This window comes from Mus pahari, chromosome 18 (genome assembly GCF_900095145.1).
Source record: "Mus pahari chromosome 18, PAHARI_EIJ_v1.1, whole genome shotgun sequence".
Classification (NCBI taxonomy): domain Eukaryota; kingdom Metazoa; phylum Chordata; class Mammalia; order Rodentia; family Muridae; genus Mus; species Mus pahari.
In genome coordinates this window covers 19,356,469-19,383,082 of record NC_034607.1, presented here as the reverse complement: position 1 = coordinate 19,383,082, position 26,614 = coordinate 19,356,469, and the positions used below count along the sequence as shown (strand labels likewise).

The 26,614-nt window shown below is 41.3% G+C and overlaps 1 protein-coding gene across 5 annotated transcripts in view; it reads left to right on the top strand.

Annotated features, from left to right (window-relative positions):
- Satb1 (SATB homeobox 1) overlaps window positions 1-26,614 on the top strand; it is a 96,894-nt gene that overhangs the window by 15,701 nt on the left and 54,579 nt on the right. For 3 of the 5 annotated variants that reach the window (XM_029531263.1, XM_021217448.2, XM_029531264.1), the window contains exons 1-5: window positions 5,532-6,181; window positions 8,653-8,897; window positions 12,669-12,845; window positions 13,606-13,732; window positions 14,522-14,645. In XM_029531263.1, the coding sequence (XP_029387123.1) occupies window positions 8,687-8,897; window positions 12,669-12,845; window positions 13,606-13,732; window positions 14,522-14,645 (639 nt within the window). In that variant the 5' untranslated portion in view covers window positions 5,532-6,181; window positions 8,653-8,686. Of the gene's footprint in view, window positions 1-5,531; window positions 6,182-8,652; window positions 8,898-12,668; window positions 12,846-13,605; window positions 13,733-14,521; window positions 14,646-26,614 lie in introns of those variants that run through there. The other 2 variants (XM_029531262.1, XM_029531261.1) reach the window with 1 other exon arrangement.

Here is a 26,614-nt window from a genome sequence, read left to right as displayed (position 1 = left end):
TTTTTTTTTTTTTTCTGGAGCATACTATACCAGGTTTTGGTAGCTAGATACTCTCTCAGTTTAAGTAGCTACATCACAAAACTCCATGGCTAAGGGGGTTGGGTTAGCATCACAGGAAGCTGGAGTAAGGGTGGAATGGCTGTGGGTCTATCACAATGGTGTGTATATGGTATTAAAGTACTCACAGCAAACAGCATATGTAGTAATTGCATATTGTTCCAAGTGTATTATAGGACCCTCTCAAGTACAGACATGTCTGGAAAGCTATCTTAAATTTGTATTCAGTGGTACACTAGTCTCATTCCATGTAACATTACAGATCTTTGGGTTAATTTTAAAATGGAAAATGATTTCCATCAGACATCATTAGAATGTCTAAAAGCCACCTTTCAGCACCTCTGAGCCTCCTTCTGATGAGATCCTGGGCTCAGTCATCTTTTACAGGAGTTCTTTAGGTAAATGCTGTCCAGTAGGACTTTCTGAAATGGGGAAGTGTTATATAATCTACATGGTGCCATTGTGTGAGACGCTAGCCATGTGGGGACCATGGGACACTTGAAGTGGGATGAAGGAACTAACTTGTAAATTTTATGTAATGTTAATTCATTGAAAATTGACATAACCATCTTTTCTGCACTATTCCTGCTTCCTCGCTCCTGCAATGCTTAAAAAGTACTGTCCGTGCAGTTAATGGTGAGATTGGTTGCAAAGGACATGGAGGGCTCTTTGCTCTTCTCTGTGTGCAGTCATAATGCAAATATTGCAAGAATACTGCAATCCGTTCTTGATCTATGGTAACTAGTGGAGACTTCTGCACTCAAAGGGCTTGCAGTCTGATAAGGGATAGGTTTACTTGACTAATAATCACTCAGGTGGTTAGCCGATGACTGCTACGAAGGAGAAATGCAGAATATATACTAGGGCCCATAACTCATTGCAGGATTAGTCAAGGACTTTAGTAAGGGAAGTTATGAGGCAGTGCACTTGAACTTCATGTTCAAGACTGGGTCAAGTTGGCTACAGAACCCACAGATAGCAGAGTAAGTCAGTATATGCCCTGCCATGACCTCCAAAGGCAGGTAGCTTATAAAGCTACATGTAAGGAGATATAGGCTTCAAACTTACGAACTTGAGCAAGTAGCTGCTTTCTTAAACTGTAAGCAGTTGTTATGATGTTGGTCATAGATAATATGAGATAAGAGGCTACAAATATTTACAGGATATTGCATTTCCTCATGAAAATATGTTTTGACGAAGTTGTTTGGGCTGCAGCCCCACCGTTTGCCACCTTGCTCTAGCAAAGCGGTGTTTGGTCCATTCAAGAAACATGGAGAAATCAGTACTGACATCCCAGACAGACAAAATGAGACACAGGACAGCAAAACACATGGCCTGGAATAGACATCCTTATATGGCCAACATAGACCATGTCCCCAGAAACTCATAAACAGAAGACACCATGTGCAGCCGAAGCCCAAAACAAAGTGTTGACACGACAGAAAGCAACACGTTGCATAGATGGATCTGCTTTGAGTGGAGACAGCCAACTGTATTTGAATTAAAAAAGATAAACCAAGGCAAAACCATGTCCATAGAGAGCGTTATGCTGGTGAGTGCTGCTTTATTAACAGTCACCAGAGGAACTGCAGGATCTGAAAGCATTCAAGGGTCTAAATGCCTTCCTCTGTTTATTAAGACTATATACACCATTCACAACTCTAAATGTGTTTTAACACCTTCGGAGAACATCTGAAGCACGCAGCAGTCCTTTCATGAAGTTTTTTTTTTTTTTTTTTTTTTTTTTTTTTTAAATCTTGTGTATTTGTTATGCTATTTCATGCTCCTTTCCTTTGTGTGTGCAGTTTTATATACCTTTTTTTCATGGGAGAGAAGATTGACACACTGTTTGGATGGTATCCATGTGCTGAAAAATAGTTCATGCACTGGGGCTGCAGGTCTTAGGCTGCTGCTGAGATTCTCCAGTTTGCTAGCAAGATGTATAAACCTTATTTTAACTTTTTTCAACAATTGCTTGTATCTTTTTGGCTAAAGATAAGCTGTCCCTGTAGAACCAGGTAGTACTTTTGCCTCCAACAGGACCGATTATAATCACCTGATCTTGGAAGGTGATATAATTTCCTTTTCTTTCTTATTATTTTGATTGAATTTTACCGATTATTACTTAGTACCTATAGTGAGTTTACTAAAGAGGAAGATTACACACATACACACACTCTCCTGAGCATATATAGTAGTACAGCCCATCTCTAGGTCTCAGCCTTCGTGCCATTCTCCCCAGGCCATTTTTTTTAAGACATATACTTTATTCATTAAGAAAATAATTGCTTTAGGAAAAAGATTATGGGTGCATGACTAATAGGTTGATGACTTTCCTATACTGTTACTCTTTATAATAAAGTCATTATTACATGCCATTATGTTCATTCATTCCACCATTTTCCCAAGGCCATGTTAGTCCTTCTTCCATACTTTAGTGATTTTTGTTTAATGGATAGGTTGTGGTTCCTGAGTAAAAGGTGTTGTTAAGATTAAAATTTCCCAGGTTATGTCAGCATGGATCAGGTCCTTGGGAGACTGAGGCAATCCAGAGGCATTTTGTCATATTTATTTGTGTAGTATTTTCATCCCCTTGTAAAATTTTCATTCCCTCCTGACATCTCAGAAACCTTTGTTTGTTTGTTTGTTTGTTTGTGTTCTTGTCTTTTAGCTCAGAATTTGTCTTGACCAGCAGCTAGTCTGCTTCTTCTTCTTCCTTCTTCTTTTTTCCTAAGAATTCAACTGAAGTTGAGTTGCATTAGCAAGTGACATATTGCTGCCTTTGTAGGCCTGTATAATTTCTCTCTCTCTCTCTTTTTATTATTGTTTCTTAATTCATCCAGCATGACACTAGAACACATTGTTCCTACTAAGAAAGGTCAGGTTTCAGGGAAACATGTCAGGCATTACCAATTTGAAGGACTATTCAGTTATCCACATTGGAGACTGAAAGTTTAATGTATCCTATTGAAAAACATCATTGTTCTTATCAAGATAATCATGTTTGTTCTTTTAAATATCAAATATCTTTCAAAATAAGTTTAGCCTCCAGTCACAATACAGACTCCCACGCAAGTGCTATATTTGGCTGTATTTGTATTTTCCTTATTGATTATTATACTGTAAATAGCCTCCACATTTCCCACACATTTCAACTTAAAAAAATGTACTCTTAGCCTTTGTGGCGAAGGTGGTTTAAACTTCCTCTGTTTTGGATGGTATGTTTCTGCCTTGCTATCGCATGCTTTTTTTTTTTTTTTCCTTTCTCAAGGCTTTGGTGCAAAGAGTCATGGTTGCCTTCCTCAATTTTGACTAACCTTTCCGGTTTGTGGTCGAACCTGGGTGTTCTTGGAGCAATCTATTTTCTTTGTGCTCCTCCTAAACTTGCACCCCCTACCCCACCCCAGGAGGCAGTAATTTCTCCTACTTTACCTTCTGCTTTTTTTAGATTTCTAGTGTAAACAGTGTGCCTGAGAGTGTATTGGTCGCTTTAAAGAGCTTCATTTGCATATCTCGTCCTTATCTCTGCGGTTGTCCTAACTTGTTGCTTAAAAAAAAAAAAAATGTATCACAGTGTTTTTCAGTTCTACACCTCTTTCCCCTACTACTGTATTCTTCAAAAACAGTTCTTCAAAATATAACACTTGGCTCTTGCTTGATGAACTGCTTTCGGGTGGGACAAACCTTAGTGATTAAAAGATGCATTTTAATTTTAGGTGAGATGTCACGGTGTTCATTTTTATGTGGACTGTATTTAGTAAATTACCTAAAGAAGGTCATACTGTGTAATAGTGACCAATAATGTAACTGGAGATCTTTTTCTGATGACAAAAGTACTTATTGCTACAGCAGATGAATTCACTAACCCAAACTTTCCTATATTCGCCCGGTGTGAAGTATTTTAAGAGTGATGACATCTTTTCCTTTGTAATAGCAAGTCAGGTGTGTCGTTTCCAGTGACCCAAATTTAGTTTAACTCCAGCACTACGGGCCGTGTGTTTCAGAAGTCCAAAGTATCTATGTCTCTGACTTGTTCCCAAAGCCCTTACTCAGTTGTTACTGCATGTCACTCTTGGCAGTTTAGAGACCACATTCCTTTGAGAATAAGTACCAGGGCGAGCGTCACCAGGCTTCTCGCCTGTCTTGCCCTACTACCCAGGCACTACACGGGGCTCTTTTCCTCCAGCCACGACTCACTGCTTGCCCACCTCAAGTGACACCTGCACGCCCCCGCCCCCGTCTCGCCGGGGTGGCTCAGGGTCCCCCTCCTCCGCGCTGCCCGCACGCACCTGCCCGGGGCGCCTCCGCAGCCTCCCCGCGCCCCCGGCCGCCGGGCATTGTGTACACTCGGCCGGCCGCCCGCCTCTCGCTCGCGGCTCATTACGGATGCTCGCGCGCCCGGCCGCCAGCGCGCGCCCCACTCAGCTCTTCCCGGGCCGCCGCCGCCGCCGCCGCCCCCGCCCCTCCCCCGATCCCGGCCCTCCAGCCCGGGTTTTGAGCCCGGTCCCTCCCGGCCCTCCCGCACCCTGCCCCCGCCGCCCGCGCTCCCCCTCCCGCGCCCGGGACGCGGCGGCCCCGCCGGGGTAGCAGGCTGCGGGCGGCCGGGAGGAGGCTGCGCTGCCAGCCGGTGCCTCGCATTAAAATGAGGAGGAGGAAGAAGCGGCAGCCACAGCGGCGGCGGCGGCAGCAGCGGCGGCGGCGAGGGCTGCAGCCCGGGAGGACGCGCGGAGCCCAGCGCGGCACGGCAGCGGCCACCTCGGCCGGGATGAGTCAACTCTTGGTTTAATGGGGGCAGAGCGGCCGCGAGGGGACACGAGCGAGCGAGCGAGCGACGGGCAGCCGTCCGGGGAGCTGCGCTCACACGAGCGCGCAGACCCCCGCGCGCCTCTCCCGGGCCGCCGGCGACTCCGGCCTCGCCGCCCGCGTGGGGACCCCGCCTGCAGCCGGGCACCCGCCGCCCTCCGCGCAACTCTGCATCAGTTTTGGGGGGCCTCCGGGCGGCGGCTGCGCCCCCAAGTCCCACTGCCATTGTCGACCTCCTTGTTTACCTCCGACTCGGGCTGAGTGAGAGCTTGGCGACTTTTGGGGGGAGGGGGCGGGGAGCGAGTGGCCGCCGAGGAGGCGGCGGCGGGGTTGCCCTCGGATCTCCCCCTCCCCCCCTGCTCCTCCCTCCCCGTCGATGCTCCCGGGCGCTCCGGGTCCCCGCGTCCATGGGCAGGGAGAGGGTCCCCGGGGTTGTTGTCGGTGACGCCGGCCTCCCAAGTGGCCTCCTAGTGCCTTCCCGGGGCTCTTGGCACGACCCTCTACCCCTCACCCTCTCAGGCCCCTGCTAGATACCCTCAGTGGGGGTGCGAGGCGGTGGGGAAAAAGTTTAAGGTTTGTTAATCGCAGTCGCGATTGTTGGGGAGGGGGAGGGGGTGGCTGGGAAGAAAGCGAGGTGGCCTTTCCAGGAGGCTCCCGGGTCTCGGAGGAGTCTGGCGAGGGTGACACCAAGCCGACTTTACGCGCTCTCCCAGAAGCTCAACGGGAGGAGGGGGCGAGGGTACCTTTTTTTTTTTTTTTTTAATTCCTCTCCCCACCCTTTCTGGGGTTCTTGTCCGCAGTGATTTTTTTTTCCTTCTTTTTAAGAGATTCCTCTCACCACCTCCCCAGTACCACCAGTGTACAGCTCCTAACGGGTTCCGCTTTGTTTTTACGACTCCCCCCCCACCCCCCACGAATCACTTGTCAGATCAATTTTACCTTCTCCCTCCTCCCTACTTCCCACTCTCCCCTCCTCCCCTTCCAAACCCCTTCTCCGAGGTTAAACATTTTACAAGCTAGCTATGCTGTTATTCGAATTGTGACTTTTTCTTTTACCCCCTCCTCCCATATCTACTCTTCTAGACGTTTATTTTTGCCCTTCCCCCGCCTAGCGGGGCGGGGGGTAAGGGAAGAGAAAATAATACAATTTCAGGGGAAGTCGCCTTCAGGTCTGCTGCTTTTTTTTTTTTTTTTAAATAATAATAATAATAATAATAATAAGGACATAGAAAACACCAGTCTTGAACTTCACTTCAAGAGCCTCGGCTGCAAAGGAAATCTCCTTTGTTTTGTTATTTATATGCTGTCAAGTTTTGAAGTGGTGAGTTTCAGGTCGGTTTTGCTAATTTCACTCAGTAAAACTGCAGCTTTGCTGTTGCTAGATAGTAGTTTGTTTCTTTGTCTCTTTAAAAGGTCACAGTGAAAGCTTGGCCTGGATCGTGCCGGCCATATGGAATGGATAAGGGCACAGGCTCTTCAAATGTGCTTCTGGGGTTCTGTTGGGCAAGGAGAGGACCCTAAGAGGAACTCTTGAAAAGGATCTCATGACGAAAAAAAAAAAAAGAAAAAAGAAAAAATATTTTATTAAAATCAGAATTTCGTGCGTTTATTTCCTGCTTTTTAAAGGAAATAATTACTGAGATGGAGTTCACCAGCTTGTTCCAGGAAGGATCCTCTGTGGTCTTATTTTATGGACAGGGAAATGGGGTTTGGGGAAAGTGCCATCCATACGCTGCTCTAAAATGGGTTTTAAAAGATGTAACTCAGACTCCTGAGCTGGGCTTTGGTTGAGCCCAACAGTTAGACCCAGCTGTTGTCCAGGGAGGCCTGTTGGCAATGACTGGATTCAGCTCTAACCTGACGTTTGGTGAACTTCTGCCTTGGCATAGAGTTTAAAGGAGTATTAAATTGAGTGTTTTATGTGCATGTAATTTTGCTTTATAATGCAAACCCTTTAGAGAATGACTTAGTGTCTCGTAGATGCTTTAGGTGTGTATTCAGAAAACAGTTTTTCAGGACCTATGTGATGCTCTGACAGTCAATACATGAACTAAGTTGAAGTCCATCCCTTCATGCTGCTGCTGAGCCTCGTGATTACCTAATATGTTCTGTAGTATTAACTTTGGTGCTGTTGTGGATTCCCGCCCCCTTTTTTCTCATAAGTTGCCCCAAGGGTTAATTTTTTTTTTTTTTTCCCTGTTCAATTCCTATGTTTCAAAAATTTGTCTTCTGCTCTAGGGTAAGGCAGCCAGTTTTGGAAAAATCAGCTTTGCATTGTGATCCACATGAAAACGTAAAGAATGCTTTGAATAAGTTAATAACCATCACTCTGATTTTGGCTTTAGACTGCAGCTTAATGTGTTGGGAAGGAGTGATCTTAATAAAAAGTAGTTTTAAAAAGAAGCATTTATTGTTAATGAACCTCAAAACCAAAAAACAGATGGGACCTCGACCGAGGGTAAACCTTCAGTTCCTAGCTTGCTACCCTTTAGTACAAGGATAAGTAGCTATTATTCCTCAAACTTTGGAATTCTTGGATTGGCATTCTTAAGGTGGGCCTTAAGCCCCCAGATCACATGCCTGTTTGTTCCCATTACTTGATCATATAGGACAAAGTAGGATGAACTTAGCAAGAGAAAAATGTTTACAGAAAAACCATGCTAATACAAACTGGGTCTCAGCTGATCCAGATCCAAAGAGTTTGCGTAAAGCAATTATTTTTAAAAGTATATAATAAGATACTTCAAAATACTAGCCAGTTGGAAAAAGTGATGTCATATTCTCTGTGGCTTTCCTAAATATTACCAATACTTCAAGGCTAATGAAAGTTTCTAACGTAGCCCTATTTAAAACTATAATTTAGAAGTAACTTCAGTATATTGTACCAATTGCTTTATTATGCACAGTATTCAAAATTGAAGTCTAATATTTAATACAACTGAAAATTAACATTTTCTGAAATTATTAGATGCTAACTCCCTTGCATACTAATTACGTTTTTTTTTACTAGAGACTGTGTTTTGTCAATACTGTTAGTATTTTTTATGTGTGTGAGCTTCATATTTTCAGGTTTTTTTTCTATTTAAATTACTAACAGCATCCAGTGTGCAACGGACACCTAAGTAAAATATTAACTCCAAAAGACAAGTTGTCTTGCTAAAAGTCATAAGACATTTGAAGGAGCCCTTCACACCATTAGGGGTGTGCTTAGGGGTGACATGATCCAGTCACATGTTTGACCAGAGGCTTGAGATCTTTAACAGCACTTTAACTCTTGAAACTTAGATAGTAGAAAACTTTTCGCTGTCTTAGCTCATAAGCCAAGTGGCAAGCTAAAAAGCATTTGGGTGTTTGTGGGGCTCTGCTGAGGTTTCCGTTTGTAACATAGATCGAAGTGTATGTTAGAATGTAAGCATCCAGTAAGTTTCATCCTTTACACTGGTAATTCTTCCATTCTTTATTAAACGTATTATAATCAGTCTGTCATGAATTTTTAATTTTAAAATTGAGAGTACATGAGTATAATATTTTATTTTCTTTTTATCTTGTGATTATCCTTGTTCTGAAAGTCAGCCCATCTTCTTCCTAGTTTTAGATGAGAAATCACTTTTTTAATTCATGTACATTGGTACAGATTCCATAATCTTCTGTTGATTTATATAGAAGCACAGTCTTTTAGATCATTACATAGTTGCACAGATGTGTTTGTGGAGGGAAATGTCTAGGGATAAGACGTGCATGGGGCAGGCATAACTATAGACCTCCACCCACTGATAACGTCTTCTTTTCCAGTTCTGGCAGGTGATCTGTAAGACAGTGACTGAGTATGGATCATTTGAACGAGGCAACTCAGGGGAAAGAGCATTCAGAAATGTCTAACAATGTGAGTGATCCGAAGGGTCCACCGGCCAAGATTGCCCGCCTGGAGCAGAACGGGAGCCCCCTAGGAAGAGGAAGGCTCGGGAGCACAGGTGGAAAGATGCAGGGAGTGCCTTTAAAACACTCGGGCCATCTCATGAAAACCAACCTTAGGAAAGGTAAATACTTGCCAACCAAATCCTGCAAATCTGCTTGATGACTGCCCAAGGCCACCCTGTGTGGAGGTATAGGGCTGGAACATGATGGGCATATTCGCTTTCTAGGTCTCTTTCTAATGGGAAATGAAATGGCATTCTGGGCTGCGGTGTCAGGTTCTGAAAGCATGTGTGCTGGTTTTGAGTTCTCTCTCTCTTCTCTCTCTTCTCTCTCTCTCTCTCTCTCTCTCTCTCTCTCTCTCTCTCTCTCTCTCTCTCTCTTCCTAAGACTGGAAGCACTGGGATATTTGGAGAGTAAAAGTCTTGAGTTCTGTGTCATGGTCTTCGCTGATACAAGGTCCATTCGTAGGCACCACTGCACTTAAGGCGGATGTGCAGGTGGCTGCTGTTTGAGCTGATCCTGTGTAAGAGACTGAGGTTGTCTGAGAATCACCATAGGTTTTTCCTGAGATTACTTACTGTAAGGGGTTTTTCAGGACATGGACCTGACATGAGAACAAAGATTTCTGATGTAATTTATTGTGGTTTATTTTTCTGAAGAGCAAAGTTATTATTTTTTTTAACAGTTTTTTTTTTATAACAACTTGCTGATTCTGGTTTTTAATTTTGAGTATTTTTGGTAAAGGGAAGGAAGATTTAGGCAAGTTTTTAAAGGAGGAAAAAATTACAAACAAGTGATTTTTCTACCAATATTAAATGGATGGAGTTTTAACAACTTTGTCTGTGTTAGACATTGCTGTCCCTACAAGCCAGCTCCTGTGTGGAGTACCCTGTATGCCTCAGAGGGGTCTTTATTTTGTCATTGAATAACATGTAGGACTCAGATTTTTTTTTCTGCATTTGCTAAGCAAAGAATAATAATGCCATCTTTTACACAGCACGAATACTAAGCAGAGAAAGTTAGGAGGCCGAGGAATTTCATTGTGTTTGATGCATAACATTTATCATATTTATCATACAATCATTTATTTTTTTCCTTGGTTTGGCGAAAACAAAGAATATATTGATCCTGAAATAAACAGACACAGCAGTCCGTATTGTTAGATCTTTATCTATTAAAAATGGAAAAACAGCCCTTCAGCAAATTCTTTGGCCTCTACTCATGATTACCCTATTTATTGATTGTTTGCCAAGAATGTATGCATCTTTAAGCCAGGGTAAGAGCATTAAAAATATAATTTATTACGGCTTTTCAAACAGAGTGCATTAATATTGTACTGTGTAGTGCTGGGGCTCTATAAAAAAAGACTTTCTGACGCCTGCAAACACACAAGTTCCATAAATTCCTAAATAGGAGATTTCAGCTGTCTCTGGTATTATGTGATATTTGCACAGCAAACTTTAATGCCAGGACAGTTTTAGACAAGGATTCTACAGACTTCCCTGCTCCTTATGGCCGCCGTGCTGTTTACACAGGCTCATAAACCTCCAGCAAAAGCCTCTAAGACTGCCTTCAGGTTTAAATCATGTGGTATTTTTAGCTTGCAGCAGTGGCCAGTGCTCCCTGTCTAATGCAGGAAGGCTATGAAGTTGCAGTAGTTGGAAGTCTGGCCAAACACCAGCTCGAATAATCAGGCAGTCCAGCGAAGGCTCCTGTTTAACATTACTCCTAGTAACAGGAGGGCAACCGTGACAGTTCTCAACGACCTAGCACCGGATTTGTAATTAGATGATCCTGTTGCTACCGTATCACAGCCACCTTTATTTTCTATAAGGCACCTTTAAATTTGATCAATTAAACACAGAGTCAATCCAGGCCGTTTCAGTGGTTAGAAAAGGTTTCAGTTATTTCATAGAGCAGAGGTCTGAAAAGCTATTTGACACCTCTCTTTGATTCCATGAGAGGAAAACGCAGTGTACATGATTTTTGGCTTGCAAACCCAACTCCTCCGACATCAGTAGTGAGAAGAAGGAGCTAAGAGCGAGAGTGTGGCCATCTCACTCCAGCTCAAATGCTTTAAGAAATGTATTGCATTCAAAATGACATATCTGAGAAGTACAGTTTAAGTCTAGAAGGGTCTGTGCTCAATGCAAACAGCAAAAAAAAAAAAAAAAAAAAAAAAAAGACAGAAGTCTTTTGGGAGGTTTTGTTTTTTTTGTTTTTTATTTTTTTTTTTAATCTTATTTTTCATGTGCTTGGTTTCTGTTTGACAGGTGCTAGATAAAAATTGTGGCTAAGCTGAGAAAGCACTAAGAAAAAGGGGTTGGGTGTTTTTATTTGTTTAAGAGATTTTGCCAAAATACCTTCAAGCCAAGGAAGAAATCACCAGTTTGCATATTGCTATTTTTGCTGCGGTCCCCCCAAGTTCTCTTCTGATCCCTGACGGGTTCTCTCTCTGGTATAAAACAGCTGAATGAATGACAAGAATATTGGCAAGCTCTGCGGCTTGTGTTTCATGCCTAGCCTGCTGGTACTTCCGAACGAGTTTGTGAGCTTTTCTGAGTAAACCTAAAGGGGTTTGGTTGACAGAGCTGGAATCTCCTCTGAACGGTTCGCAGAGCTTAGGTGAAGACACACATGTGGAAAGATGGAGCTGTTTTATGGCTGGCTTTTGTTCAGCAGAAACAAGCAAATAGAGGATTTGTCAAGGGCCTCTCTCTGGCAGTAGGGAAATGCCGATCCTCAGAGCAGGGGATGTGCAGCTTAACACCCTCAGAAGTTAGGGTTCTGCCAGTCCATTACAAGTCTAGAGTATAGAGCCGATGCAGGCAGGGCTACTGTGGAACTAATTGGGGATCCTGGGTGCCCTGTTAAAGTAACCTTTGTCATCATTTATGCTAAAGATGATACTCTCCTGGCAGTGTGCCACAGTACTGTTCAGATGCATCTGTTTTTAACCCTTTTCTGGAACAGTTGGAAGTCTGACAGCATACTACATTAATACCTTGAGTGCCACTGCAGGTGGACTCTGGCCTCTGGACCAAGCCTCCTTCCCAACAGAAATGTGGCCTGTGCCACTGAGCTGCTGCACTGGGTGAAAGTAAGCCAGCGGAGAAGCAGCAGACCCCATGCAGAGTCTGCCTCTCCTGAATCTCAGGAAGGCCAGCTTTCTTTTCACACTCTAGTCATTTTTACCATATTTACTGCAGCAGAAATTGTTAATGCTAAAGACTTATGGCTGCTGTCATGGCTTTTTCCTGGGTAGATGACATGGGTAGTCGTAAATAGTAGTGTTCTTTTTTGTTTGTTCTGTGCATTCAAACAGTATCTATGAGCATCCATTAGGTTAAGTTTTGTGTTTCTTTTATGGAGCCAGTTAGAGGAAATATGGAAAACCAGGCAGAAAAATAATTGTCTAGTCAGATACTTTGGGCACAAGCAGGTAAAGCCTATTATTATCAGAAGTGTGTATGCAGGAAGAAGGTGGGTTCTTCGAAGACAAGTGCAGTGGGTTCTGCTTGCATACTGTGTAGCAGTTAAAGCAAATCAGACCAGACACTTATCTGTCTCTCGTCAGCATTACTGTTTGATCAGAAAAGCAATTCTGCATTCACTGATTTTGGAAGATGCACTATTAAAATGAATGGCGAGGCCATGTTACCTTGTGAGCAGGTACACCGTAAAGGAAATTTAAGTCTTTCCCGTGCAACTTTGAAACAGTAAATGACTGCATGCTTGTCTGTGTGTCTGTGTCTCTCCCCAGACTGCCTGGGAAGCTCTGTGGCTCCTCTCACTGTGGTGAGGATTTATCTTCATCGCTTAGGTGTCCCTCCCTCCTGACTTGTTTCTGAAGATTGTTGGTTTTTCTGTCTTTTCCTCTGTCTCTTTGATAGGAACCATGTTACCAGTATTCTGCGTGGTGGAGCATTATGAAAACGCCATTGAGTATGATTGCAAGGAGGAGCACGCAGAATTTGTGTTGGTGAGGAAGGATATGCTTTTCAACCAGCTGATAGAGATGGCGTTGCTGTCTCTAGGCTATTCACACAGCTCTGCCGCCCAAGCCAAAGGTAAAACATGCATTTGTGGGGCTGGGAAGTTGCTGGTCCTCCTCTTTGCCTCTCAGACAAAGCAGGGAACATTGCATTTTATTCAAAGAGCTACAGCCTGTGTTTTATGTTGGTTCCTTATAGACTGTGGCTTTAAAAATTGGCTTTAATTCAGTTTGGTTTAGTTAACACACATTTTGCTCATGTGGAATGTCGAGGTAAATTTTTTTTTTTTTAAATTACTTCAGCTGAATCATTAGGATGCTTATTGACCTTAATAATCTGCTCCACTGAGGACCCACAAGGAAGTGAGGAGCGTATCTGAGCAGATGGACTGTTGAGAGTCAATTTGCATTTATGACTGAATATCTAGTTCTGTTTCTTTTATTCTGTTTCTGATGGTTTTATGGGCTGTAAAGTATTTTTCAATGCTGATTCCCACTGCAATAGGGAATCTTATCTAAATCATAAAGCCATTTAGAACCGGTTCGGCTAAGTCTTATTAGAACTTCCTGTAAGTTAGGACAATGTGGCCTGATGCATAGGTTTTATTGATTGGTATTTCCAAAATAATAAACAACCCTATAGTCATTTACATAATTTCACAATTTGGAAAGCTAAGCTGTGAATATCTTCATTGACCTGCCTTTTTGAGGGAAAGAGAAGCATTCTAACAGAAGTAACACTGTGGCTTGTGGTGGGGGCAATGCACAAGATCACAGCAGTCTTTTGCTGGGCCTGAGAGCCAGCACTAAGCGTGTCCCCTCTCTATCTGGACTAGGGCTCATCCAGGTTGGGAAGTGGAATCCAGTTCCACTGTCATATGTGACAGATGCCCCTGATGCCACGGTGGCAGATATGCTTCAAGATGTGTATCATGTGGTCACCCTCAAAATCCAGTTACACAGGTGAGTCCAGGCAGCCGCTTTAAGGGGACATAGCCTCTCTACTGTGTGGACGGAAAGCTTCTTTGACCCTCTTGCATTTTTTTATTTATTCATCGTTTGTGACATGCTAATCCAGATTAATTTGGTAACTTTACCCCTCCTGTTATCTTCCCCAACTTTAAAATTTACTTCCTCCCCCGAAATTTACGTGTTTTTTTTCTTTTTTCTTTTCTTTTCTTTTTTTTTTTTTGCATGCTATCAAAAGATAGGACTTTTTAGTTTTAGTCAATTAAATGATGCATTACAAGAAGGCATTTTACATAAAGTTTACTTAAGAAAAAAATATTTTTGCATATCATGAACAGTGCCATCTGTGTACATTTTGTGAGAGAATGCCTTATTCGCTTTTGCCATGATCTTATTTATTTATATATGTATTTTTTTTTTTTTTGTCATTTTAATTCGTATGAACGGAGTCATGGGAGGAAATCAGTTAATACGTTAATGCTTTTCACCGTGGCTTGTGAGAAAGGAGTACACCTTAAATTGTCTTCCCAAGCGCATCAGAGCAGGAAGGTAGAAGTAACATGAAAAAATAGCCACCACAGGCAGCTGATGTATAATTCATGCATCGATACAGCAGATGTGTTGTATAAAGTAATTAACTAATCGGAACAATCAGGAGACCGAGAGCAATCTCCAGATGCATCTGTTTGATGCGCAAAATGAAATCTGTCTGTCTTAAAGGAATGTTCTGCAGCGGGATGCAATCCTGTAATAATCCCCCTTTCTAATCTGTGTCTCAAATAGTTGCCCTAAACTAGAAGACTTGCCTCCTGAACAATGGTCGCACACCACAGTAAGGAATGCTCTGAAGGACTTACTGAAAGATATGAACCAGAGTTCGTTGGCCAAGGAGTGCCCCCTTTCACAGGTACCCAGCGGAGCGTGTCATAAATAATAAGGCATCATGGGCGAGCTACCACTTGAGGTCTGATGGGGAATCCCTGGTTTCAAGCAACTGGTATCTGAAGCAAGAATTTGCTAAAAAATGCTAAGTGATGGACCACTGGTGACCTTTGGAAAATCTGCCTGACTTATTCTGAACCAGAGGCTTTTAATGCCCTTTCTCCCTTGGTTGGGGTAGGGACTGTACCTAGGAAAAGCAGGATGGCAGAAGACACTGCACTCCGACAGCTCGTTCTTAGATTTACTTCTGAGTACTCTGAGCCCTCTCTGAGGCGGACTCAGAATGGCAGGACCTTCTCACTCGGGTTAGGGGATGATAGTGTCAGGGTTACTGTATATAGCTTCCGAATGTGGGCTGCAGAAGACCATACTACCATTGGAGGGTGCTTGCTCTAGTATAACAAAATGAGAAAGTGTTTGCTGAAAATAACTGTAAATTATGTATGTATGTTAATTATAAATATAAGAAATCTCTTTCCTGGAACAAAAGGTCCATAATTATTGCCCATTAGGAGTTTACAACCAATTTTGAAGAATTAGTTCACTTTTTAAAAATGGACTCCTTTTCTTTTCTTCTTGAAATGAGACAGATTTATTATTGTTGAATTTCATTTCCTGGAGTGAGTTTTTGGTAAAGGACTGAAACTCTAGGTTTTTGCCAAGTTTAAAACATTCTTTCTGATGACACAGCTGAGAGTCCCCATAGAGTGTGGTACAGTATCACTCCTCCTCGGCACCCTCACCTCTGCTGAGGACATTAAAGGTTACAGTAAAAATTTGGAGTGCTTGTTTAAAGTTTTCTTTTAATTCAAGTTTAAAATGTAATTTTGAATATTAGTCTGCCAGTCCTTTGAACTTGTATTACTCTGCATAAGCATTTCTGGAGTGACTAGTGTTTCCCAGCTTGTTTTTATGATGCTGAAGAGCATGTATTGATTCTATGTATTTTTTGTGTGTGTGTGTGTGCAAGGCTGCTGAGCATTCCTGGGTACCTTAAGAGGAAGCCTTTGGACTTTACGCCGCTGTTGCCCAGTAGTCCATGTGTTCAGCCTTGTTCCATTGTAGGCCTGCAGTTCTGCTTTGATCTTAGCTAGCAATTCTAGGACAGTAGCAATTCTGGATCAAGCTATAGCCACAGACTACACAGGCTCTCTGTATTATTAAATGTTCATTTTCTTGAGGCCAAACTGTTTTTTTTTTTTTTAAATCAGTTCATGTATCCCATCAGCAGCTATCTTGTTCTCACTGTTGAAATAGAGAGGATGTGAATCTATAACCAGAAAAATCAAAGTAATTTGAATGAATCTACAACAGTTAAGTCAGTCTGATGGCACAGCGAAGCTGAGCGACTTACTTCTGGGACTGTGTTGTGAAGACAACTCCAGAGAGCATGTTGCCTGGTTATTAGCATTTGAAAATTAGAAGGCTGACCTAGAATGAACCATGGTGTTGTTACTAAGAATTCCAAATACCCCATGCAGCAATACCCTGTATCTTCATGTGATCTAGTGTCCTACTGATTTTGGAAGTCAGCTCAGGCAAAAACTAGAGGTCTATTCAATGAGCTGGACAAGAGGACCTGATACACACATCACATTCAGCCAGTGAGGCAATGAACTCCACATTCTTGTAGCTTGTACATTAATTATGGATTTGCTTAATGCTACCATGAGAAGTGAGTTGAGCATAGGCAGTTATCACAGTAAGCCAAATGACAAAGGGAATCCAAGGCTTAGTCTTGGAGCTAGAGGTATGCTGGTGAATTTCTAAGGAAAACATGGCCTTGCATAGCCAAAGGACCCATCACCATAATTAAGTGACTGATCTAGGCTGGAATTGCAACCCCAGCTACAAAGGCAATCTTCCTTTTTCCAAAAATATCTCTAGAAATAATCATGCATATGTTAGCAAAAGCAACAGATACTTGACATTAGTATTTTGAAAAGACTGAACTCCAAATGAAGTTATTTCATATTCTGTAACATCATCATCTATTTCTCTAGAATGAGTCCATGAATCTGATACTCAGAATTTTTTCATTATTAGCTACTTCCCATTTGGTTTTGTGGTAAACTTAGGAAAGATGAATGATAAAGGCTTCCTAAGATCTATATACACAGAATATATACTGAGTTTGCAAAACTCTCCTTTCTCTTGTATATGATATTTGATGGTAGAAATAGTATGCTGAAAATTCCTAGCAAATAAATACTGTTCATGTACAAAGTACAGCCAGATACCCAGAGGTGCTTTAAGTTCACACCTGGAATACAATTTTTGATTGATCACTTGAGAACATATAGCATAATATTTAATAGGTATATCTCACTGTATGTACCTTACATATTTGCTTAATGTGTTAAAACATTCCAGTAAGAAGCATGGCTGCAGGATCTCTAAATAGTATGTTGAGGTGAACATGTATTGCCAGTAGAAGGAAGGAGGGAATAGGATTGGGTCTTACCAGGACCCAGTCCTTGCCTGGGGTGCTCAGCAATTGCCTCCAGCACTTGGGAGGATTGACTGATATGTGCTAAGCCAATGTCCAGTTGGAATCTTAGACTTGGAAGGGATTTTTCCTCTGGTTCCTCCTTTAACTGAGCGGGAGCTGGTGCCCCTCTAGATTAAAGTCAGGGTGCTAGTTAATTACTGATCTGGGTACTGATTTGCTCTGTTCTTGCCCAGTGGTACATTAAAGATAGGTGTTGACTCTCTACAACGGGTGCTTAGGTTTTGATGCAACACTGTTTACTCTGATATTTCTAAGGGTTTCTCCAGCTGCAGAGAGATTCCATAAGTGGGTATGTGGCTTGATTTACAGCTCAGGCTTTTATTTCTGTTAGTTCTTTCCTACCATAAATCTGCCCAAGCAGAGTGACATGTGTTTATTAAGTTCTCCGTATCACGTGCTTGTTTATTTTTGTGAAATGTTCTAGGATGTTAAAAATGCTTAGCTCATTATAGATCCGAGATTGGATGCTTTGTTGTTGCCTTTGCGTTTTTCAGTGGATGTGGTTAGATAGGTCGGTTGCTGCATGCTGAATGGCAGCTACGGAGAAGAAAACAGTCTGATTCCGGAACAAAAAAGCCTGTTGTCATGAAACTTTTGAGGGTTATGGATTTAGGATGTAAATTGGGAGTTATAAAAGTAAATATTTTGATTTACAATAAAACATTAGATTTGATGCTTGTTTTCCCTAGAGGTTTAGATACGGAATTCAATCAAACATTAGATAAAAACATGCATTGGTCCAAGAGCAGATTATTTTGTTAAAGGTACCATAAGTAAAAGGTCAATTGTTACTTCTGCCTAATTAATGTTTCTTTGTAGAAACGTTGAGGTCAGATATTCCTGAGAGATTTTATCTCAGTCTGCTTTGTGCGTGATTGTTCACCTCCCCTCCTTCGTCACACTTGCTGGTGTGCAAGTGTGCACACACATCACAGTTTCCATAGTTTTAAAGGAATTGGGACCATTTCCTTTCTCGTTTTGCTTTTCTTTAAACCTGGAGAAAAGATAGCTCTAAGCCAGGTCCTGTGTAAAGTGAATGAGAATCGTCATTTTTATTTTCAATTCATAGGGACATAGAAATAGGCTTGAACTTTCCTTTTATGAATGCCACACCTGAGAAGTGATTTTTTTTTTTTTCAGCTCTCCTTTTCCTGACAGCATCTCAAGAAATTTGGGGTTTTAAAATGAATGGTATCAGATGCTTGCAAAAACACATAGTGGAATACACTCTTCTCCTGACACTTCGCCTGAAAGTAGGCCGGTTCCTTGAGCCCTGAGAGTTATGTCCACAGGCATTTGATAAACTTAGGAGTTCACTAGGTTTTCTCTGTTAAAACCTAGGGTATGAATATAAAAATGTTTTTTGTTTTTTTTTAAAACCTGTACTTTGTTTTTTTTTTATAGTGAGTATGCACTGAAATGACATATTTCTTAAATTTTAAAATATTAATAGTCATATCCTTTCCTAAGAATATCATCAGTATTCATATATCACATTTCACATAAGACTATGAAATGTATTCACATATTAATACATTCGTTCATTCCAAAATATATATTAAACTTTTAAAACATATTGACAGGCTGCCGGTGTGTGTCAGGCTTCCTTCTTAGTAGCTGAAATGTAGTGTGTAGTTAACTCTTGTGGTACTTTTGATGTACCCAGCATTTCTCTCATTCTAAGAAGCAGAAAATTCTAGCCCTATGTGCAGATGAGAAACCTTGGGCACAGAATGTTTGGATGGGTGCCATGACAACAATAAATTGTATAGAAATTTTCCGCTCAGAGCTCACGGCTAAACTTAGGGTCTCTTTTGGTCACACACACAGATAATCCCAGGTATCCAGGCACACTTCCTTTCTTAGAGTGTTGATAAACTTCAAGGTGTCCACTGTGTTTATTCTAATTTGGGATTATTTTCTCTCACATGTGTTTTGTGCTTGGTTTGTGTGTGTGTGTGTGTGTGTGTGTGTGTGTGTGTGTGTGTGTGTTGATGTGTGTGTGTGTGTGTGTGTTTGTATGCCCCTAATTTAGGGCATATTTAGGGCACCATNTCTTTTGGTCACACACACAGATAATCCCAGGTATCCAGGCACACTTCCTTTCTTAGAGTGTTGATAAACTTCAAGGTGTCCACTGTGTTTATTCTGATTTGGGATTATTTTTTCTCACATGTGTTTTGTGCTTGGTTTGTGTGTGTGTGTGTGTGTGTGTGTGTGTGTGTGTGTGTGTGTGTTGACTTGCTTTAAAAGAACTGTTGTTTCATGCCCCTAATTTAGGGCATATTTAGGGCACCATTTAGAGGTGGAAGTTGGGGGTAGGATTATTTGTTGGATAAGATTATATTTGGGAGGGTCCAGAGTCACTCACCTCTGGTCACTCCCCTTCAGCCCCTCACACCCGCAGAGTTGGTATGTGTGATTGAGCTCATGATGGCCTTTTGATTTGAAGACCAGAGTTCAATTTAGCATTTTTATTGGGTCTAGTGGGCAGTTAAATGTCTCAGATTTGTTTCAAAGTGTACGCCTTTTTATCATTTGGACGGGTCTACCCTGATGGATCAGGATGTCACTGGCAGTTACCTGAAGAACAGTTTTATGTTTGATGTCTTTGTCCTAGTGCATTGCTATAAATGTGTAGCTGAACACCATATACCTTTGAGGGGAGATTCCTAGAGGATTTTTTTTCTCCATTTTTTTACAATTACAAAGCTTTTCCTCAATCCTACCAACCATGGACCCTGGCTCATCCACCCATCCATCCATCCACCCATCCATCCACCCATCCATCCACCCATCCATCCACTTACGTCTTTTGGAGGTAGGGTAGGGTTTTCCTCTGTAGTTCTGGTTATTCTGGAGCTCTCTGGGAGACCATGCTGGCCTTGAGTTCACAGGCGGGGGATCTGATTATTAATATTTGCTATTAGTATTTGCTTTGTCAGATACTGAAATCCTTGATAAACTAATTAGCTGTTATTTTATGGTTAATTGGTGACCACCATTGTCAGTGGTGGGCTGCATTATGTAATTGGTAAGCCAGCCCTACGTGGTAGTTATATGAATTGGCACAACTTTAATAATTTAACTTCTGCCCCTTTAAGCCACTCAGGACATCACTTACTCTTTTCTGTCTAGCAATATTCTAGTGTGTCTAAACTGTAAGAAAACATCCTCTAAACTATGAGTTTTCTTTTCATAAGACTAAAAGCAGGCTCATTTTTAGCTGATTTAGATATATAGGATTTTTACAGTAACCTTGCTAGCTTTTTCTAACCTTCATATCTGATAATCCTAAAAGCTAACTTTAACAAAGCAACTGGATAACTTGAATTAATTGATCTCAAATATTTTATAGGCTCTTTCTTCACAGTAGTTAAATTTGAAGAGTTCAAGGTATGCCAATTTCAAGTGTTTAATAAGGTGTAAGTATATCATTTTCACATAATAATCTTTTTGACCCATGCCTTGTTTTAGATCTGAATAGGTTACCTTTGACCTTAAGATCACTAACACAAGGAAAATTACCATATCACAAGAGCATAGTCCTTTTCCTTCTGATGTATGGACTAATAATATTTCCAAGGCTTAGGAGAGAGCCTACTCTGAGAGAATAGCTATTAAGCACTACTTTATAAATGTTTAAAAAAAAAAAAAAGGGACTGACAACCAAATCATGCTAATCATACTGATTTTCTTGTTAAACAGAACTAGTTTTAGACTGCTTTTGAACATTTTCTGTCTCAATTAGTACTGAAATTCAAGTTGGGTTTTATCTGGATTTCTTGTTAAATTCACTTTAGTTTAATGGCAGAGTTGGACTCCTAACAAATTCACAATTTCCTCCCTCCAGTTCAGAATAATCAAACAAATACACACACCCAGTTTCTCCCTCTTTCATGGAAAACTGCATGATTATAGCATGCTCTGAGTGTAAAGAAACATAAGCAAGCCTTTAATGTAACAGGAGAGAGTAGCAGCCTGGCTTTGCAGCTCATTGCCAGTTGAGGCAACGACCACTGGCCGTTGGGACTTTTAGGTCTAGATTTGACTTATTTGTTTTGTTTTGCATTTTAAAAATAGTTCAATTAGGAATTGTATGCACTTCTTTGGTTTTAGTTTTAACTCATAGAGATCATAAAACACTCTGAGATTCGTGCATGAAGGGTACTAGAGAAACAACAACAGTGTTATTTTGGGGTGCGGGAATGTCATCGTGGCCAGGTCACAAGGTTGCAGAATCCCTCCCTGTATGTACAGGAGGGGGCCCATTGCTTTTTGTGCTCGCTTGTGCGCATTCATTCTCATTCTCTCTCTCTCTCTCTCTCTCTCTCTCTCTCTCTCTCTCTCTCTCATTCTTACTTCAAAACTTTGTTCTCTTTAATCATCTTTTTCATTAGAAAATATTCTTTCATTTTGTAATAGTTTCTTATAGAAATGCTGATCTAATTTACTAGTTTACTCCCAGGGTTAAAGATGCAAACCAAATAATACTTTAGACATTCACTGCTCACTGCTCGAAGACTTCATTGCCATTACTGGTTGAGATCTCATCCTTATCTATGAACTATGACTTAGCACCATTGACTGTCCCACACTTGTCACATTATCTGCTGATTGTCAAAAATGTGGGGCCAGACTGAAACAGTTAAGGGCTTTGAGACACACAGGACCTGCCTGTGTACCGATGCCCGGGTTTCATTTGCTTTTTAATTATGCTAATATTTTTCTTTTTTTTTTTCTTATTTTTTAGAATAATGCTTTCATCAGCTACTTTTCCCCCCCTGTCTTTTTACATACATGTTTCTGTGACACTGCCCTTCCCCATCACTTTATCGAGCTAGCCCAAGCTTCATGACTGTCAGAAATGTGAGCTGCTGACTCTCCAGGCTCTGATTTCCTCCTCTGTAGAAGGAGCAGTAGTGCTGTTGCTGAGAGAATGAGTTAGTGCCTCCCAGCCCCCAAAACCACTAAGAATAATTAACTCTCAGTTTCTTAGCTCAAAAGTGGACAGTTGTCTAAATGAGAGGCTTGAAATCACATTCACGGGTGCTATATGGTGCTTGTAGGTGGGCGGGGGCAGCTGCCTTTAATCTCAGCACCTGGGAGGCAGAGCTAGGCCAATCTCTGTGAGTTCGAGGCCAGCCTGGTCTACAGAGTGAGTTCCAGGACAGCCAGGGTTACACAGAGAAACCCTGTCTCAAACAAATAAATAAACCAAACCAAAAAGAAAAGAGAAAAGAAAAATTGCTAGATATATTTTGATTCAGGCTTTTTCTTTTCTTTTTCTTTTCTGTATTAGTGTAGTGTAAACAACTCAAAACTTGTGAAATGTCAAAGACCACACACACACACACACACACACACACACACAACTCATCTAGTAGATACTTTTAGCTTCACCCTTTAAAATCATTATAAAATTATGACACTTCCAATGAAAGTGAGGGGTAATTGAAACCTTGTGTGTCAATATATACATCTATTCTCAATTTATGTTTCTTAAACAGATTTGATACCTTAGACAATGCAGTGTCAAGAGGATGTTAACTCATTAAATACTTTCACCCCTTCCAGCACCCCAGCTCTCTACCCTTCATAAACCCAACACCATGTTGTTCTGAAAAGTCCTATAAAGGAAGAGGACTGTATTGTAATTGACTGTGTTAGGAGGTCAGAAAACGACGTTCTGAAGTTGGTTCTCATTTCCTACCCATGGGTCTGGGGTTGGACTCAGGTCATCAGCAAGTGCCCTTACCTGCTGAGCATCGTACAAGCCCTAGGGCTAAGTTTTACTTGTTCCAACAATTAGCACACAGCAAGAGTTCCAGACTTTTTGCTAAACTGAGACAGTGTCATATGATTGTTCCACATTGATTTCATGGGTGATCTTAGCAGTGTTACTGATAGAGCTTTGTAGACATTGTCATCTCCGATATCCCACTTTGCAAACGGTTTCCAGATTGTATTTAGTTATTATGCATGTGATGTTTACCTAACTAAGGGCAAATGACTTCTGAGCTTTTACTTAGGAAAACTTACTGTGACCCCAGGTTATCTTGTGCTTTTGTGTATATATAATGTTCTTGATAGGTTGCAGAACTTAGCTGTTTTTAAGTCTTGGGAGTACAGTGGCCCAGCAGTATAAAAATGCTAAAAATGAGCAAATCCTATATCACAGTTAAGTGTGGACTTTGTTGACATATTTGTAGCATTATCATTACACATGCTTACCTTTTTTTTGAGGGGTTTTAAACTAATATGTCAGTTTGTCTATTTTCTTCTCAAATTTAAGGAAAAGATTAAAGGAGGTCTGTCAGATTGCAGTAACAGCTCAGTGGTTTACAGACAGGTGCTGACCCTGCCAACCCAAAGGCCTCACCCCATGTTGCCTCATGTCTCCCCCTTGGCTGCTCAAAAGCCAGGCTCTGGCATGGCAGACTTCCTTTAGGGCTCTAAACAAAAGATCTCAAATCTGGCTGAGTAAGGGTCCAGCATCACCCGCATTTCGAGAGAACTGCAAACGTAGGTAACTGTTCAGCCATTCTGTAGAGCCCGGGAGACTTGAGTGGTCAGCTGTCTGTGGTGAGTACCCATGGTTCCAACATGGATGGCGCTCTTTATTTTGTGCCAGGCCCTCCACCCCAATGAGGGAGTGCCATTTCTGGAGGTGATGACCAGAGGCATTTTTCCTGAACTGAAGGGTTTTTCTAACATCCATACGAAGGATGCCAGATCAGTGCAATTATTTTTCTTTGTGTCGAATGCAGGGGTCACACTGGTTTACATCTATGTTAGTAGACATGGGGATTATTGAGTGGGAGCTAACAGTGTTAACCAAAACCCTGACATCAAGGGCCAGCTTGCTTTCTTAATTTTCTGTGAGGCAATAATCATATGAGAATATATATGGTGTGTAGATCCCATAGTAGACATCTGAAAGCCTGTGCGGACTCGAAGTCATAGCCCACTCTGTTGGAGAATGGGGAGGGGAAGCTTCTCAAAGGCTTACTGAGGTCCTGTGGCCCCCCACTTGGTATACATTGGGAATACCAACACCCACTCCCCAAACACACACACATACTCACTCCCCCCCCCATATGGCCTCAAATCTAACTGCTCATATGAAGAAACAATTCAAAGAGAGTTGAGATTCTCATGGATAGCTTCAGAGTCTAGCACAAGTCTTTGTGCTTGGGAAGTGAATTATTCAAAGTACTGGAGTTCTTGTTTTTACCTTGCACTATAAAGCACTTTGAAAGTGCTCTGTACAAGAGTGAAGGAAATAGTGAGTCTGATATTTTTTCCCTTCTAAGTTCAGATACTAGAAATTATTTCTTCTGTAAAGATGAGTCACTCAGCCATCCACACAAGGGCATCAGAGAAGGAATATGCAAGCATCGCCCTGGTGTGTAAATGTCTCAGATTTAGCTAAATCAGATCTAATCAGATTTATCCAAACTCAGGCGTATCTAAAGAAAATGCTCCTATGAAGTCTATTTAGATTACTGTAATGTTTAACCCAATAACATTTACATTTTTAATAATTATATCACAAGCAAGATGCTAAGAGACTTTAAGCTTCCTGCAAACACTGCTGTAGTTGGAGACGTGTACAGGGGGTGCTTGAGGAGTGCTGTGTATATAGCACAATTGATTCTTCCCTGGGGTCTTTGAAAAGACAATCCTCTCACAGACTCTTAACCCTGTTGGAAGAGAGTGGGGAATTCAGGTCTCTCTGTGTTATGTCCACTCGCTTTGAAATATCATACACCTTTACTAATAATACTACTAGTGATGAACCTTTTTTTTTTTTTTTAACAAATGCTTTACTGTTACAGCTCTGCATATTTAAGTGGTTTGAAGGTTTTATTGTAGAAGAAAGGAAGACAGGGTAGAGAATTTGGTCAAATTATATTATCTGGCGTTTGTATAAAATCGCTCTAACTGTGTGGAAGACGCGTGGAACCTGCACCAACATTTGCTATAGAAGCTATGACTTGTGTTATTAGATATTTAAGATGTCTGCACTTTGCAAAATGATGATGTCTTCACCTTTTGAAGATAACGTTTGGGTGAGATGAGAGCAGCGATGGCTGTGTTTTCTTCCACTTCCTTCAGATTCCTTCAGAACTTACACTGTGTCTTCATTTTGGGTGGTGTGTGCTGACTGCTTTGGGTGCAAATGCCATTTCCAGGCATCAGGATTGCTCAAGAATGGCAAGAACCTTCCCTCACTGTGACCACTGGAGTTTAAGTGAGATTTACCAATGATCTCTCTTTTCCTAACAAATTGAGATTTCAGAGGTGTATCTCTTAAGAGAATAACTTAAAATGTAGTAGAAGCTGCATAGGGGACATCAGCTGACAAGGACAATAGAGGGCATGACACTTAGTGACCCTGTCACTTACTCTCATAAATGGAAGCACAGTCCCCCTTTTTCCCACCCCCAAATACCAGATAGGGGCTACCTGCTCATTTCTAACACATTTAGGCCATGCCACCGTCTCATAGGATATGTCTTTAAAAAAGAAAAGATCCTATATGTGGTATTTTATATCCTCTGGGATTCAAACAAGACCCCATTAACAAAGAATCTCTATCAGAATAGTGTTTGCATAAGGTGGGTTCAGCTGTGTTCGATGGTAAGTTCAAGTTTGACTTTTGGTTTTTTTCCACAGACATATAAAGAATTGTTAAGAAAATTCAGCTATAGGTAGTCAAGTCTTGTCTAAGGAGGAAGGACCCCAACCTAGGAAATTGTGCTTCTCAAAAAAGGAAGGAAGGAAAGGAGGGAAGGAGGGAGGGAGGGAGGGAGGGAGGGAGAGAGGGAGGGAAGGAAGGAAGGAAGGAAGGAAGGAAAGAAGGAGAAAATAGCAAAGATCTGGTAGTTCAGTAGTTTAGAAAAAACATTCTTTTCATTGAAAAAATACAAAAAGATGTTTACTCCCTCCTTACCATTAATAGAAAGGGTATGTCAAAATTCGTGTTCTAGCACTGGAAATAACTCTTGAGTGTACCACAGTATTCGTACTAGAGGAGAGTCAAGAGTCATGTTTTTGGTTTTGCTTTTGTATATCTTCCATGTGTAGGTATTTCTTTCAGAAAACAATTATTTTCAACTTTATGACAAAGACCTTAGCCAGCAGAACAAACACCCTCCAGGTGAGATATAGCCATGAGATTGGCCTCACAGAATCAAACCGTGAGATTATCCCCTTGTTGTCTCTCTGGAGTTTTCCAATTCAAAACATATATTCCTTCCTACACGAAAAAGATACTCTTGATTCCTTAGTTGAAATTAATTAGCATTCAGAAACCAGATCGCATGTTTTTGGGTATTCATGAGATCTCTGTTTGAAAAAAAAAATGTTTTTAACTTGTAGAAATGTGTTGCAACACACAGATGGGAAGAAAAAGA